This window comes from Balaenoptera physalus (assembly GCF_965194825.1).
Source record: "Balaenoptera physalus genome assembly, chromosome: 5".
Classification (NCBI taxonomy): Eukaryota; Metazoa; Chordata; class Mammalia; order Artiodactyla; family Balaenopteridae; genus Balaenoptera; species Balaenoptera physalus.
In genome coordinates, this window is record NC_138884.1 from 83,775,957 (window position 1) to 83,792,813 (window position 16,857).

General features: G+C 38.5%; 1 protein-coding gene across 7 annotated transcripts in view; it reads left to right on the top strand.

Moving 5' to 3' along the window:
- Positions 1–16,857, top strand: part of ATP8A1 (ATPase phospholipid transporting 8A1) — a 237,728-nt gene that overhangs the window by 167,286 nt on the left and 53,585 nt on the right. For 6 of the 7 annotated variants that reach the window (XM_082464159.1, XM_082464158.1, XM_082464162.1 and 3 more), the window contains 2 exons: positions 16,124–16,307; positions 16,401–16,511. In XM_082464159.1, coding sequence (XP_082320285.1) covers positions 16,124–16,307; positions 16,401–16,511 — 295 coding nt within the window. The remainder of the gene's footprint in view (positions 1–16,123; positions 16,308–16,400; positions 16,512–16,857) is intronic. The other variant, XM_082464163.1, reaches the window with a different exon arrangement.

A 16,857-nucleotide genomic window follows, 5' to 3' on the forward strand; every position in this document is an offset into this window, starting at 1 on the left:
GTTCATATTTTCTATTTCTTCCTGGTTCAGTCTCAGAAGGTTGTGCATTTCTAAGAATGTGTCCATTTCTTCCAGGTTGTCCACTTTATTGGCATATAGTTGCTTGTAGTAATCTCTCATGATCCTTTGTATTTCTGCAGTGTCAGTTGTTACTTCTCCTTTTTCATTTCTAATTCTATTGATTTGAGCCTTCTCCCTTTTTTTCTTGGTAAGTCTGGCTAATGGTTTATCAATTTTCTTTCTCTTCTCAGAACCAGCTTTTAGTTTTATTGACCTTTGCTATCATTTCCTTCATTTCTTTTTCATTTATTTCTGATCTGATCTCTATGATTTCTTTCCTTCTGCTAACTTTGGGGTTTTTTTGTTCTTCTTTCTCTAATTGCTTTAGGTGTCAGGTTAGGTTGTTTGAGATGTTTCTTGTTTCTTGAGGTAGGCTTGTATAGCTATGAACTTCCCTCTTAGAACTGGTTTTGCTGCATACCATAGGTTTTGGGTTGTTGTGTTTTCATTGTCATTTGTTTCTAGGTATTTTTTGATTTCGTCTTTCATTTCTTCAGTGATCTCTTGGTTATTAAGTAGTGTGTTGTCTAGCCTCCATGTGTTTGTATTTCTTACAGATTTTTTCCTATAAGTGATACCTAGTTTCATAGCGTTATGGTCGGAAAAGATACTTGGTATGATTTAAATTTTCTTAAATATACCAAGGCTTGATTTGTGACCCAAGATATGATCTATCCTGGAGAATGTTCCATGAGCACTTGAGAAGAAAGTGTATTCTGTTGTTTTTGGATGGAATGTCCTATAAATATCAATTAAGTCCATCTTGTTTAATGTATCATTTAAAGCTTGTGTTTCCTTATTTATTTGCATTTTGGGTGATCTGTCCATTGGTGAAAGTGGGGTGTTAAAGTCCCCTACTATGATTGTGTTACTCTCGATTTCCCCTTTTATGACTGTTAGCATTTGCCTTATGTATTGAGGTGCTCCTATGTTGGGTGCATAAATATTTACAATTGTTATATCTTCTTCTTGGATTGATCCTTTGATCATTATGTAGTGTCCTTCTTTGTCTCTTGTAATAGTCTTTGTTTTAAAGTCTATTTTGTCTGTTATGAGAATTGCTACTCCAGCTTTCTTTTGATTTCCATTTGTGTGGAATATCTTCTTCCATCCCCTCACTTTCAGTCTGTATGTGTCCCTAAGTCTGAAGTGGGTCTCTTGTAGACAGCATATATACGGGTCTTGTTTTTGTATCCATTCAGCCAATCTGTGTCTTTTGGTTGGAGCATTTAATCCATTTATTTTTAAGGTAATTATCGATATGTATGTTCCTATTACCATGTTCTTAATTGTTTGGGGTTTATTATTGTAGGTCTTTTCCTTCTCTTGTGTTTCCTGCCTAGAGAAGTTCCTTTAGCACTTGTTGTAGAGCTGGCTTGGTGGTGCTGAATTCTCTTAGCTTTTGCTTGTCTGTAAAGCTTTTAATTTCTCCGTCAAATCTGAATGAGATCCTTGCTGGGTAGAGTAATCTTGGGTGTAGGTTTTTCTCTTTCATCACTTTAAATATGTCCTGCCACTCCCTTCTGGCTTGCAGAGTTTCTGCTGAAAGATCAGCTGTTAACCTTATGGAGATTTCCTTATGTGTTACTTGTTGTTTTTCCCTTGCTGCTTTTAATATTTGTTCTTTGTATTTAATTTTTGATAATTTGATTAATATGTTTATTGGCGTGTTTCTCCTTGGATTTATCCTGTATGAGACTCTCTGTGCTTCCTGGACTTGATTAAATATTTCCTTTCCTATATTAGGGAAGTTTTCAACTATAATCTCTTCAAATATTTTCTCAGTCCCTTTCTTTTTCTCTTCTTCTGGGACGCCTATAATTCGAATGTTGGTGCGTTTAATGTTGTCCCAGAAGTCTCTGAGACTGTCCTCAGTTCTTTTCATTCTTTTTTCTTTATTCTGCTCTGCAGTAGTTATTTCCACTATTTTATCTTCCAGGTCACTTATCCATTCTTCTGCCTCAGTTATTCTGCAATTGATCCCTTCTAGAGAATTATTAATTTCATTTATTGTGTTGTTCATCTCTGTTTGTTTGCTCTTTAGTTCTTCTAGGTCCTTGTTAAACGTTTCTTGTATTTTCTCCATTCTATTTCCAAGATTTTGGATCATCTTTACTATCGTTATTCTGAATTCTTTTTCAGGTAGACTGCCTATTTCCTCTTCATTTGTTAGGTCTGGTGGGTTTTTGCCTTGCTCCTTCATCTGCTGTGTGTTTCTCTGTCTTCTCATTTTGCTTAACTTACTGTGTTTGGGGTCCCCTTTTCGCAGGCTGCAGGTTCGTAGTTTCCGTTCTTTTTGGTGTCTGTCCCCAGTGGCTAAGGTTGGTTCAGTGGGTTGTGTAGGCTTCCTGGTGGAGGGGACTAGTGCCTGTGTTCTGGTGGATGAGGCTGGATCTTGTCTTTCTGGTGGGCAGGTCCACGTCTGGTGGTGTGTTTTGGGGTATCTGTGGCCTTATTATGATTTTAGGCAGCCTCTGTGCTAATGGATGGGGTTGTGTTCCTGTCTTGCTAGTTGTTTGGCATAGGGTGTCCTGCCCTGTAGCTTGCTGGTCGTTGAGTGGAGCTGGGTTTTGGCGTTGAGATGGAGACCTCTGGGAGATTTTCACCGTTTGATATTACGTGGAGCTGGGAGGTCTCTTGTGGACCAGTGTCCTGAACTTGGCTCTCCCACCTCAGTGGCACAGCTGTGATGCATGTCTGGAGCACCAAGAGCCTGTCCTCCACACGGCTTAGAATAAAAGGGAGAAAAAAAGAAAGAAAGAAAGAAGAAGATAAAATAAAGTAAAATAAAATAAAATAAAGTTATTAAAATAAAAAATAAGTATTAAGAAAAAAAAATTTTAAGTAATAAAAAAAAAAAAACGGACAGACAGAACCCTAGGACAAATGGTAAAAAGCAAAGCTATACAGACAAAATCACACACAGAAGAATCATACACATACATACTCACAAAAAGCAAAAAAGGGAAAAACATATATATATATCATTGCTCCCTAAGTCCACCACCTCAATTTGGCATGATTCATTGTCTATTCAGGTATTCCACAGATGCAGGGTACATCAAGTTGATTGTGGAGATTTAATCCACTGCTCCTGAGGCTACTGCGAGAGATTTCCCTTTCTCTTCTTTGTTCGCACAGCTCCTGGGGTTCAGCTTTGGATTTGGCCCCCCCTCTGCTTGTAGGTCGCCTGAGGGCGTCTGTTCCCCGCCCAGACAGGTGGGGGTTAAAGGAGCATCTGATTAGGGGGCTCTGGCTCACTCAGGCCGGGGGTAGGGAGGGGTACGGATGCAGGGCGAGCCTGCAGCAGCAGAGGCTGGCGTGACGTTGCACCAGCCTGAGGCGCACCGTGTGTTCTCCCAGGGACGTTGTCCCTGGATCACGGGACCTTGGCAATGGCGGGCTGCACAGGCTCCCGGGAGGGGCGGTGTGGAGATTGACCTGTTCTCGCACACAGGCTTCTTAGTGGCGGCAGCAGCAGCCTTAGCGTCTCATGCCCGTCTCTGGGGTCCGCGCTGATAGCCGCAGCTCGCGCCCGTCTCCGGAGCTCCTTTAAGTGGCGCTCTTAATCCCCTCTCCTCACGAACCAGGAAACAAAGAGGCAAGAAAAAGTCTCTTGCCTCTTTGGCAGCTCCAGACCTTTTCCCGGACTCCCTCCCGGCTAGCTGTGGTGCACTGACCCCTTCAGGCTGTGTTCACGCCGCCAACCCGAGTCCTTTCCCTGCGAAGCCCGAGCCTCAGCTCCCAGCCCCCGCCCGCCCCGGTGGGTGAGCAGACAAGCCTCTTGGGCTGGTGAGTGCTGGTCGGCTCCGAGCCTCTGTGCGGGAATCTCTCCACTTTGCCCTCCGCACCCCTGTTGCTGCGCTCTCCTCCATGGCTCCGAAGCTCCCCCCCTCTGCCACCCACCGTCTCCGCCCACGAAGGGGCTTCCTAGTGTGTGGAAACCTTTCCTCCTTCACAGCTCCCTCCCACTGGTGCAGGTCCCGTCCCTATTCTTTGTCTCTGGTTTTTCTTTTTTCTTTTGCCCTACCCATGTACGTGGGGAGTTTCTTGCCTTTTGGGAGGTCTGACATCTTCTGTCAGCATCCCGTAGGTGTTCTGTAGGAGTTGTTCCACATGTAGATGTATTTCTGATGTATTTGCGGGGAGGAAGGTGATCTCCGCGTCTTACTCCTCCGCCAACTTGAAGCTCCTCCTGATGGGCTTTATATTGAGGCACAAAAGAAGAGATGATTCCAGGTAGCATTTTCCAAGAGGGAACATTAAAATGGAGCAAGGGTGGGCAAACTTTTTCTGTAAAGAGCCAGATAGTAAGTATTTCAGGCTTTGCAGGCCATATAGTCTCTGTCACAACTACTTAACTCTGACAGTGTAGCTTGAAAGCAGCTTTAGACAATATGTAAGTGAATGGGTGTGGCTATGATCTCATAAGACTTTATGTAAAAATAGGATGCTGCCTGGATTTGACCCTGGGGCCATAGTTAGCTAACCCATTATGGAGTGTCGATTGCTCATGAATGAACAGTAAAGGGAGTCAATTTTGACGCATCTTTTCCGTAATATTGATGGAGATCACCCCAGACTCCCTAGTCTGTAATTTATAGGCTCTTTCTTTTATTTTCTTGAAAACTGAGACATTTGCCCCTCTCTCCTCACCTGGCATGTTTCCCTTCCTCCATGATTCCTCAAAAATGACTGACGTTCTTTCTGTGGTGACAGCTGCACAGTCTGGCATCTCCATTCAATCTTTCTGTGCCCTTGGATTCAAGAAAATCCCTTAAAATGTGGATATTTCCTGAAGTCAATTTGTTTTAAAATGAAGTGTCAATAGCAAGAGATATATGAGGAACCCAGGACCACAAACATGGATCCTGCTCTGTCACCCCAGTGCCTTCCCTCTAGGGGGAGGTGCCAGCAAGGTGCTAGAAGACAAGGGCAGCCAAGGAATCAAGGTGGAAGATATGCCAGCTCGCCTTTTCCCTAAGCTGGAAGCATCGTGGAGTCTTGAACTAAAGGAAATTCTTCTTGGATTTTTATATATTATTTTAGTGTTTGCCGTTCATCACCAGTCACTTTTCACTCCTCTTAGACAAACCGTCTCAAGTATTTAATATGTTCCCATCCATCTGCAATACTATATTTGTATATCTGTGTAGCTATGAAAAATATATAATATTGTTATATGTGATTCGATTTGAGGAATAAACACATATTTATAATGACATTCCAGCATAAATTTTTTGCCTTTTTTATTTTTCTACATGTTTCTGAGACCTTTTCATGTTACCATATGTAGGACAAGTTCATTTCTTCTCACCACTGCTTACTATTTTCCTGATGAATATACACCATTTTATTTATCTCTTCTATAGTGATAGCCACATGGGTTGCCCCTAAATCTTTACTACCACAGAAAGTGCTGAAATGAATATCCAATGTATGCACCCACACAAGTGTTCTTCTAGGATATATACTTAGGAATGGTAATGCTTGGCTGTGGGAGATATATATATATATATATATATATATATATATATTTCAGTTCAGTCAGAATTGTCTCATTGCCCCAAAACAGCTGCACTAGTGTGTACTCCCATATCCATGTAGGAAGGTTGCTGTTTCCCTAAACACCAGCACTTGGCATTCCTTATTTTATAATTTTGCCAGTTTGATGTTTGAAAAGTAGCACCTTGTTTTGATTTTTGTTTCTGTGAGTACTAGGGAGATTGAGTAGTTCTTTATTTAACGATTTACCTCTCTGGATTTCTGCTTTTGAAGTTCTGTCTTCCTCTTTCTTTCTTTCTTTCTTTCTTTCTTTCTTTCTTTCTTTCTTTCTTTCTTTCTTTCTTTCTTTCTTTCTTTCTTTCTTTCTTTCTTTCTTTCTTTCTTTCTTTCTTTCTTTCTTTCTTTCTTTCTTTCTTTCTTTCTTTCTTTCTTTCTTTCTTTCTTTCTTTCTTTCTTTCTTTCTTTCTTTCTTTCTTTCTTTCTTTCTTTCTTTCTTTCTTTCTTTCTTTCTTTCTTTCTTTCTTTCTTTCTTTCTTTCTTTCTTTCTTTCTTTCTTTCTTTCTTTCTTTCTTTCTTTCTTTCTTTCTTTCTTTCTTTCTTTCTTTCTTTCTTTCTTTCTTTCTTTCTTTCTTTCTTTCTTTCTTTCTTTCTTTCTTTCTTTCTTTCTTCTTCCTTCCTTCCTTCCTTCCTCCCTCCCTCCCTCCCTCCCTTCCTTCCAATGTTTTTCAAGAACCCATTATGTGCCAGGCACCTTTATATGTGCTATAAATAGAGCAGTGAACAATAGAAAAAAATACTCCCTGCCTTCACATTGTAGCTATTATTCAATAAAATAAATACACATATGCATATTCAAAAGACAATAAGTGCTGTGTGTCTGTGGATAGTAACAATTTATTATATATCAGACAGACATATAAAGTCAGTGGTAACACTTGCTATGAAGAAAAGTAGCACATTGAAAAAGGATAGGGATACAGAGCTTTCTGTTGTGTTTCCTGTATTTCTTTCTGCCTGTGTACTAGAATTCTTTGTGTGTTTTGGATATCAATTCTTTGTTGAGTATAGACATGGCAGATATCTTCTCATCTGATTCCCTTCTTAATTCTGCCTGTGGTATTCTTCCTTGAACAGAAGTCATTGACCTTGAGATAGTCAAATTCCATTAATTTTTCCCTTTATGGTTTGTGCTTTGGAGATAGTAAGAACTTCTCACTCACAAAGATATTCTCCTACATTTCCTTCTGTTAACTTTATGGCTTTTTGTTTTTTGGATAGGTCTTTAAGCTTATTTTTTTATATCTGTGTTGTGAATGAGAAGGGATCCAGTGTTATTCGTTTTTACATAATGAGCAAATTCTCCCAATGCTTATTAAACAGTCCACCCTTTTCTTCTCTTTGTAATGCCATATGATCCAGAACTCAAGCTCCGGAGCCAGACTTTCCAGAGTCTAAGTCCAGGCTCCACCTCTTATTAGCTGAGTAACACATTGCTTAACTTCTCCAGCTTCAGTTTCTTCATCTTTGAAATAGAGACAAAAATAATTGTTTTCCTGGAATTGTGAGGAATAAATGGATTAAAATATGTACTCAGTGCATTATTAAAATTATGCGTCTCTTAGAAATGCTATCAAATTTTCTTTTATATAGCTAATTGAACATTTCTGATGGGAGGAATACTATAAAGATTTCTCTTTGACCACTGTGGCCTTTTCTGTGTCCTAAATTCTATTTTGTCTGGTATTAAAATTGCTAACCTGGCTTTCCTTTGTTTCGTATGGGCCTTGTCTTTTTCTTCCCCCACTAAACCCCTATGTTCAATCCTTCTGTATAACGTAGCCTCTAAGAATGCTGTCCTGTCTCTAAATCCACACTGCTTAGTGTTGAATTCTGTCTTCACCACTTACTTGCTGTTTTACCTTAAGTTATGTAATCTTTCTGTGCCTCAGTGTCCTCATTTGTAAAATGGCAATACTAGTAATCTATCTCATATAGGGCTCTTCTGAGAATTGAACGAATTAAAACAAGTAAAGTGCTCAGAACATAGTGAACAAATAAGTGTTATATTAGCTGTTATTGTGAAGTGTGTCTCTTTTAGACACCATATTGCTGGATCTTTTTGTTTTAGTAATGCGAGAATCTGTGTCTTTTAATCAATGAATTTAACCCATTTATATTTATTATAATTATTTCCATGTTTGGCCTCATGTCTTCAATCTTATTTTGTGTTTTCCATTTATTATGCTTTTTTGTTTCTTTTTTCTCCCCCTCCTTCCATTGTCTGAATCAGATTTTCTTCAGCTGGTTTGAAAGCTTTACAATCTATAACTATGCTGTGTCTGATTATTTCTAATTTTTGGTAACCGTATTTGTGCTTATTGTCTATATGTATTAGTATGTCTTCCCTTCCCTCCCCCATAAAGAGACAGGTACTGAAAGTATTAAAGTAATTTTGTGCATGCATCCAGGAGCAGTCAGGTTACTTTCTTTATAAGTGATCTAATTTTTCTCTCTAGAAGCTTTCAGAAATGTTTCTTAATCTTAGTTTAACCATAATGTTTCTAGTGGTAGATACCTCTTTCTTACATTTCTTTTTGGTGCTGTATTAATACAGCCCTTTCAATCTAAGGATAAATTTCTTTAATTCTGGAAAATTATTAACTATTCTTTTTCATTTTATTCTCTTTTATTCTCTTCTTGGACTCCCATTATATATGTGTAGTCACCTTTATTCCTTCATTTCATTTTTCTCATAATCTGTCCTTTAATTTCCTGATTTCTTTTGGGAAAATTTTTTGTTTGCACTATCAAGTTCTATCATTTTTACTACTCAGTTTACTATTGGCTTCTTTATTTTAGCAGTTATATTTTTATATAACTAATTTTTGATTGGTTCTTCATTATAACTGCTTGTTCCGGTTTCATGTTGGCAGTATCTTTCCCTATCTTTCCAGGGTTTTTTTCCCCATACTTCTTTTAAATTCTTGTTATATCTGGTTTTACAAGTTCTTCTTTCTTATAAGTTACTGTATTTCTTTTGTGCTCATGATCTTCTGTCTTATAAATATTCCCTGTGAGACTATTTTTCCCCATTTGTTCTAGTGGGCAGTAATGTTCCTTTTGGGGGAAAGGCGAAAGCTGGGTCCTAACTTGAGGCAAATTTGGAGACAGGGTTCGGTCTGAGCTTAGTTTTCCCCCAGTTCCTTTACCCAAGAACTGCTCTTGCTAGAGGCAGCCACATTGTGATGGAGTTGCCTCAGTGAGGTAATATTCAAGGGTTCTCAGCACACCCATATTATTGGCATCTGTCCCTGCCTGGCTTCATGCCCTGAGGTGTACCAGAAAGCTCTGACTTTCCTCTTCCAAGGCATGAGGTGAGAATTTTCCTGAGGTTTTAAGCTTTAGAACATTGAGGATAATCCTGGAATTGGTGTGTTTTGTTTTTCAAGCACATTATTTTCTGGACTTTGAGTTTCAACAGGTTCCAAGCCTAAGCCAAAGTTCACAGTTGCAATGAGAGAGGAGCCCCTTAGCTCCATCCAGCCTGGTCTCAACCCCCTCACACTGGTCAGCCTGGGCTTGCACAGGGTACCATGGAGAGCGAAAAGTACAGCTGGAAAGCTTCTCCCACCTGATTGTTCATCTATGGGCTCTGGCACACCACTCTTTCCATGCCATTTACCTTCTAATAGTCATCCATCATTTCCTGTTTCCCCAAAGGTTTATCACAGATTTTGTGTTAACTGATAAATGTGACCCTGAAATCTAGTGAACTCCTTTTTTAACTCATGGCATCTTCAGGGTTTTATTCCAATTTCTGTCAATAATCTGTGCTGCCACTTTTTCCATCTTCTACTAGGTATTTCTGAGAGAAGGTTCCTTGGAGAAACTTATCCACGTAGGAGAGAATTCAAAAATAATGCAAGTGGGGGATGGAGGAAGGAAGGAAAGAAGGGCAAGTTGATTTTATTTAAGCCTAAAGAAGCTCCAGCCTTTCATTACCTACCCAGAGTCATGGGAAAGGGGAAGAAAATCAGTGCCCATGTGGTCCCTGAACAGATATGGTGAATGGGAAGAGATGGTGGCCATAGGTCTTACCACTCTGAGAGCCAGGTCACCATAGGGCAGAGCTTAAAGGGAGAAGCACTCAGCCTTCTTCAGTGGATGTGCTTCCTAGTTGGAAGCCCACCAGTCCAATCAAGTGAGGCTCCCTAGACAAAAAGAGGTGGCTGGGCCTTGTCCCATGTTGGAGGAACTTCTGTCTCTCTCTGCCACTCCTGTCTCCTTAAAGCGAGAGTCCATAGAGAAACCCCTGTTATATAGGCTCTTAATATTTAACTTCTGGGACAGTAGCTCAATAAGAGTCCGTAAATAATAACTCTTAGGGGCAGAAGGAGGGTTCTGAGATCTACTCTCTTTTCCTTTCTTCTCCTTATATTCTTCCATAGAAATTTCATCACATAGTAAAGGAATTGAATAAATGGAAATTTTGCAAGAAAGAGAAATTCATCTCATTATCCATGATGCTAAGATTACAACTCTTATTCATGTTTGACAGTTCACTGTTAGGAGGCAGTCTGCTGTGTATCTACAGTATAGAGGAACTATGTAAAGGATTATTGGATTCTTCAGGCTTTCTCAAATTGAAGGTTTGTGACAACCCTGTGTTGTCAAATGATGGTTAGCATTTTTTAGCAATAAAGTATTTTTAATTAAGGTATGTATATATGTATATATCTTTTGAGCAGTCCAAATTAATATTTTTAAGGCACTGCTACTATATTCTTTTTTAGTTCCTATTGCTTAGAGTAGTCTGCTATGTGTTGAGTACAGTGCTAGGTCCCAGATAATTAGATGGATGGATAGATGGGTAGATTGATTTTTTTTTTTTTAATGAACAGTACCACTGTGGCAAACTGTCCTATGGTGTGAATACTATAATAAAGATTTCTTCTAGAAGGAGTTTTCTTTTTAGTGCCTTAAAGGCACTAAAGGTCTGTTTGCCAGTTAATAGTTCAGGATGCCTATGCACACACACATACATGCATATTCAAACATACACTGTCAATGTGATCAGTCATTATTTAAAATATTATCTGAACCATTGAAACGGAAGTTTACCTGTAACAACAAAATTCCACAAAAGAGAAGTTTTGCATCTAAAATGCATTGCAAAAGGAAATCTTGTTTAAAGATACTTTCCTTTTTTTGCCCTGTGGCCAGGCTATCTGTATTTTGTTTCTGTAAACTCAATTTCCCCGTATTGTAAATTCCCCTTGATGCCTCTGACTTGACAGTATGTCAACAGATGTTGCTTTTGGAGACTAGGAAAGCACTCACTCATCAGTCATTTGAATAACACAACTCTCTTACCTAGAAGTGGGTGAATGTTTCATTATGTACCCTATGCTAAGAATCATTTTTAGGATTTGCTATTTAAGTGGCTGTTTTCATTCCAGTAGTAAACTGATGGTGAGTTTCTGGAAGTGTTACAATATTTACGTAAATTTTGGTGCATGTAACACAGATTTTTTGCCATATTTAACTCCTCCTCAATTCAAAACCTTATAAATGAGCCTACAAATTTTAGTTCAAAGAAGAGTTAAGTAAGATCTCATCAATTTTTCTCTTAGGTTTTTCTCTCTTTTTGTAATTTCTTTATTAGTCAGCAGAATATGACTCAATGGGGAATAGACTGATATTCACAAAGAGAAAACTTGGGAAGTTTGTTGCAAAGGAAAGTAAAGCAGATGCCCACTAATGATCCTGACCTCTAAATAGTTAGCAGGAGCAGCCCTCAAGCTTCGTAAATACAGGGGCTCTATAAATACAGGGTCATTATACAAAGCACTTCAGGATAATTAAGAAATACTGTGTTCTTCCATGTTCTTAATTTTTTTTCTAGATTTACTTTCCAAAAGCAACTTTATAGAAACTTTTAAGTTTGCAATATAAGTTTTTAAGTTAACATATTATCAGCCTAATTTTTAATGTATGTGTGAGATTTTTCTAGGTTATTAACCTGAAAACACAATACAGTAAGGTAAATTATTGTACTTCTTTTAGCTACCTATAAAAAGTCCCTTAAAATATTCTTTATTATGTGACTGTGTATATACATGCACATATAATCCTTATCCATATTCCATTCAAAAAGGTGATTCATTTAGCTAATCCCATTAAAAGGGTGCAAAATGAGGCTCATATAAGATGGGCCACCCTATATACTTTCCAGCTTAAATGGTAAAAATTTCCAGTACTCCAACCTAATGTTCACAGGGCAGTGAGAGTTACTACATAGCAAATAAGAAAAATAATGAATAACACGTGCAGAAACTGCAGCCAAGATAATATCTGAAAAGCATATTGCACTCAGTGTACTGCTAAGGTTGTATCGCAAAGGACCACCCTCTGTTTGTGGAGCCACAGGGAAGAAAACGACTTTATAGCACATGCTGGATGTGTAGTCCTTTTCCGCAGAGGCTCTGAGTTCTTCCAAAGAAGAAAGAGCAACAGTGGAAGAGAAGAGAACCGTGAATAATTTAAGTCCTGATGCAGACCCATGGGTGGTTAAAAAAAAAAAAATCTAGGGTAGAAAACAGAGCGCTTTTATGATGTCCCTGAGTTATGCATTGGATCACTATTGATATTTGTAAAAATTTAGGCTTTAGATACTCTCAACCATGGATGTGTGGTTCTTGATAGACATTTGAAAGAATTAACTTGTGTGGTAAGGTTATTCTAGACTATTCTGGAAATTATACAAATATAGAAGCAAGTTTACAAAAGTCAAGAAAGTAAACTATAATGAGCGAAGGAGATGACATTTTATGAGGTGGAAACACAACAGTAAAAAGAAGTATATTCTGGAGAATTTAACATGAAGTTAAAGAAATTTAATATATGCTATTTCTTTTTTTTTTTAATATTTATTGATTGATTGATTGCTATGTTGGGTCTTCGTTTCTGTGCTAGGGCTTTCTGTAGTTGTGGCAAGTGGGGGCCACTCTTCATCGCGGTGCGCGGGCCTCTCACCATCATGGCCTCTCTTGTTGCGGAGCACAGGCTCCAGACGCGCAGGCTCAGTAGTTGTGGCTCACGGGCCTAGTTGCTCCGCGGCATGTGGGATCTTCCCACACCAGGGCGCGAACCCGGGTCCCCTGCATTAGCAGGCAGATTCTCAACCACTGCTCCACCAGGGAAGCCCCTATGCTGTTTCTTTTATCTGACATGAGCTCTCCTCTCCTGGTGACATTCTAACTCATCAAGGAAGGCTCTTGCAGCCCATGCTCATTTCCGCATCCTCTGTAATTATTAAGTACAGGCAAGTATATCAAAAAGCTTTGTGCAACACTCATTTTTAATGTCTTATAATTTGGTTTTGCTATCTTGTAACCCTCTTGTAGCAAGAAACAATTTTTTAAATGGATGCTGTAAAAATAGGAGAAGATCTGTTTAACTGATTTCAGCTTGACTAACCTGGGTCCTGTTAAACCATATTCCCTCCCTAAGATACGGTGATGGACGCCCACAGCACATCACGCCCAGGGCTGGAAGGACATTCTTTAGTGCATGCCTGCACTTTTGCTTCCATGAGTCGACTTGGTGCTTACTGGGAATCTGGGGGTGTTTGTTCCTTAATCTGTTTATTCCTGTTGTACTTCTTAAAGTAGTCATCACTGAATTAAATGTTTCATAAGCCACCAAAAAATAATCTAACCAAAATTGTTGCTAGGAAAACTAGATATAATGTTCTAGAAAGACTTCTTGAGTTGCTGAAAAAAATTGCTGTTGAATCTAGGGATAAGATAACAGTAAACTGGGTGGAGGGCATCATTATATTGTAGTTTCCACTAAATGAAACAAACCATGGATTGTGCCTCATGAGTGAGGTTTCTGTAAGAAAAATATGCAGAATTTCAAACACAAACCCCTTTGCAATGTATGGTTCTTTGCCCTACATCACCAGCTTATACATTTATATTTTGAGTTAAATGTTTTAAGTACGTATATTTTATGAATTCTCACTTAAATCTGACATCTTTGTTTAGCAACCAACTACTATTTCAAACCCATCAGATACCAGGGCTTCTACTGTTTCTTGAATCTTCTTCCAACCCAGTTGTCTACTTGTATCTTGATAAGGGAAGCAGATATCCTTGCTCGTGGCAGTTGCAATGTAATTTTGGGAAGTTTCTCACTACATCATTGTCTTTAAAAAAAAAAAAAACAAGCATTGTTCTTGCCTAGGGAATTCATCCTCTGCTTTTAACACCTGAGTTAGCCACATCCATAGAGTTGGTAAGAGTCCTCAGCCAATTTTAATTTGGGGGCATTGAAAATTGCAGTGTCAAGCAGAGAAAGCAGTAGTTGGTTGTAATAGCCATGAAAAAAGAAAACCAAGTTTAATCCTGCTTTTTTCTGATGCTTCTTTAAATCATTAATATTAGCTCACAATGCAGAGATTTTATCCTTTATTACACATTCAGCTTATGAAAAAAAAAACAAAATAAATACCAGTGTTTCCCATGATCCCATGGTTTGACTTCACAGTGTACTTACATTGTGAGCCTGTTAAGTTGTAAAGGGAATTTGATACATGTTTTCAAATGCTTCTCTCTTTTCATGCCCATTTCCCCTTTGCTTTTTAGATCATTTCTTAGTGAGAATTCTTTTTTGACATTTATAAATGTCAGCTGTAGTCCATGTTTAAAACATTGGCCTAGAGCCAGTGGGCTAACCAATTTATATTAGCCTTTCTTATTAGTTAAGAAAAATTAAATAAAATGTGAAAATGAAATGAAAATTGCTTTGAAGAAAAATGAAGGCTAACAGTGAAAAAGCCCATTAATGGCCTGATACTCATCCATTCCTTTGCTGTATTCACAGTTGTGTCATTTTGTGCTGCTGCTGTTCTTCCAAGGGAGGAATTAAAAATGATTCTTTCATGCAGCAGCCAGTTATTGAGTACCTACTCTGGGTCAGCACTAGGAATACAAAGATGAGGAGACTGGTTCAGTCTGCAAGCAACTCACAGTCTAACACAATGACTCTCAGACTCGGACCAGATCTGTTCTTGGCTGAAGGCTTTGAGAAGGGCAGCTGGGCCTCCTGAAGGCACATATTTGTGGAGAACATCCACTGCTAGGAATTTTCCCTAAGGAAGTAATCAGGGAAATGTGCAAAGATGTATTGAGTCTTTCAGAGTCATGATCTTCATTTCTAAGTTGAATAATAAATGACTTACCAGATGTTCCAGCGGATACTTACTGTACTTAACCTTGGTAAAGAATTTAGCTCTAGGTTATTTCTCTTGTCCACTAACATTGTGCATATTAGTTGTTTCTCAGCAGTTCATTACTATCTTAACAGTTTACTGAGCCAGATCACTGTTCAGTTTTTCTTTCTCTCTAATCGCCAAGATAGCACGGATACTAGATTAAGTTAATCACGCCGATGCATATTCTGTCACTGAACTCTTGTGTGAGTGTCATGGTGATTATTTCTCAAATTACGTTTCACAGTTTGTGATAAGTTGCTCCAAAGTTAATACCAAATATGATTTTGGTATGGATGCTGGTGTTCTCTGTTACTGGCCCACCTTTGTATAAAAGGTTACTTGATTCTACTTGGCCATTGTCAGTAGCTTCGGAAGAAAATTGAGGCACATGAGCTATGTAATCAAGCGCTTGGTATTTACTTTGGTTGATTCACCAGGTTGGCTGAGAACAGGTTGAGAAGTTAGCTAATTCCCTACTGTTAATTTAAGTTGTTTTAAATGTATAGTACATCATCTAAGATCAGCTTATGGAGGCTCAAAACTTTTATTTTCAAGGTATAGGAGAACAGTTAGTGTTTGGACTACCATTCAACAGCCTTTCTGGCTTTCTTTTTCTTCAAAAATGAAGAATTAGAAGTTCTGATATTATTTGTTAGGAAGTAATGGAATATCTGAACTCAAATGTCATTTTTTTTTTTAATTTTTATTTATTTATTTATTTATTTTATTTTATGGCTGTGTTAGGTCTTCGTTTCTGTGCGAGGGCCTTCTCTAGTTGTGGCCAGCGAGGGTCACTCTTCATCGCGATGCACGGGTCTCTCTTGTTGCGGAGCACAGGCTCCAGACGCGCAGGCTCAGCAATTGTGGCTCACGGGCCCAGCCGCTCTGCGGCACGTGGGATCTTCCCAGACCAGGGCTCGAATCCGTGTCCCCTGCATTAGCAGGCAGATTCTCAACCACTGCGCCACCAGGGAGGCCCTCAAATGTCATTTTTTAAAACAAATTTATGCACACATTCTGGTAAGCTAGTACTTAACAAGGCATTGTAGCTTCTATCTGTCACCTAGAGGTGTGTTTCCAAGCCTTTAATTTTTCCCTTAAAGTGGCAAAGCAGGCTAACAGAGAACTAAACATTTGTAAACCTAAGACTTCTCCGTGATGATTCTTTAGAGACCTATTCATTTGTCTCTTCTGCTGCTTTTATGCTTCAAGACAATGACATCTTAAAATTCCTTTTTTCAAAAAACAAAATTGATTAATAATTTGTTCTAATTTAAGGGTTTCTCCTCTTCAAAAATCTGAAGTTGTTGAGATGGTTAAGAAACAAGTTAAAGTCATAACACTTGCCATTGGCGATGGAGCAAATGACGTCAGCATGATACAGACGGCACATGTTGGAGTTGGAATAAGTGGCAATGAAGGCCTTCAGGCAGCTAATTCTTCTGACTACTCCATAGCTCAGGTAAAGCATCATTTCTGTAAAACACACTGTTTGTCTCTGTCAACTGACACTATGAAGAGGAAAATACTAATTTTTTTTCCATTCTTATTTTAGTTCAAGTATTTGAAGAATTTGTTGATGGTTCATGGTGCCTGGAACTATAACAGAGTCTCCAAGTGCATTTTGTACTGCTTCTACAAGAATATAGTCCTCTATATTATTGAGGTAATCCCAAGTTCAGTTTAAAAATCCTTGTCATTGCGCCGTGATGAAGAGTGGCCCCCGCTTGCCACAACTAGAGAAAGCCCTTGCACAGAAACGAAGACCCAACACAGCCAAAAATAAATGAAATAAATTAATTAAAAAAAAAAAAAAAAAAAAAAATCCTTGTCATTTACATATATATTTGAAACTTTTTTTTGTGAAGATATTTCCTTATCCTTTTAATTAATCCTTCATTTGCCCACTTTTTATAACTTCTAAATATGTTAAAACAAAAAGTTCATCAGCCATGGAGAATAATGTTGAAATTGTGGCTAAAAACATTATATTGCTTTGGTAAGAAATGATG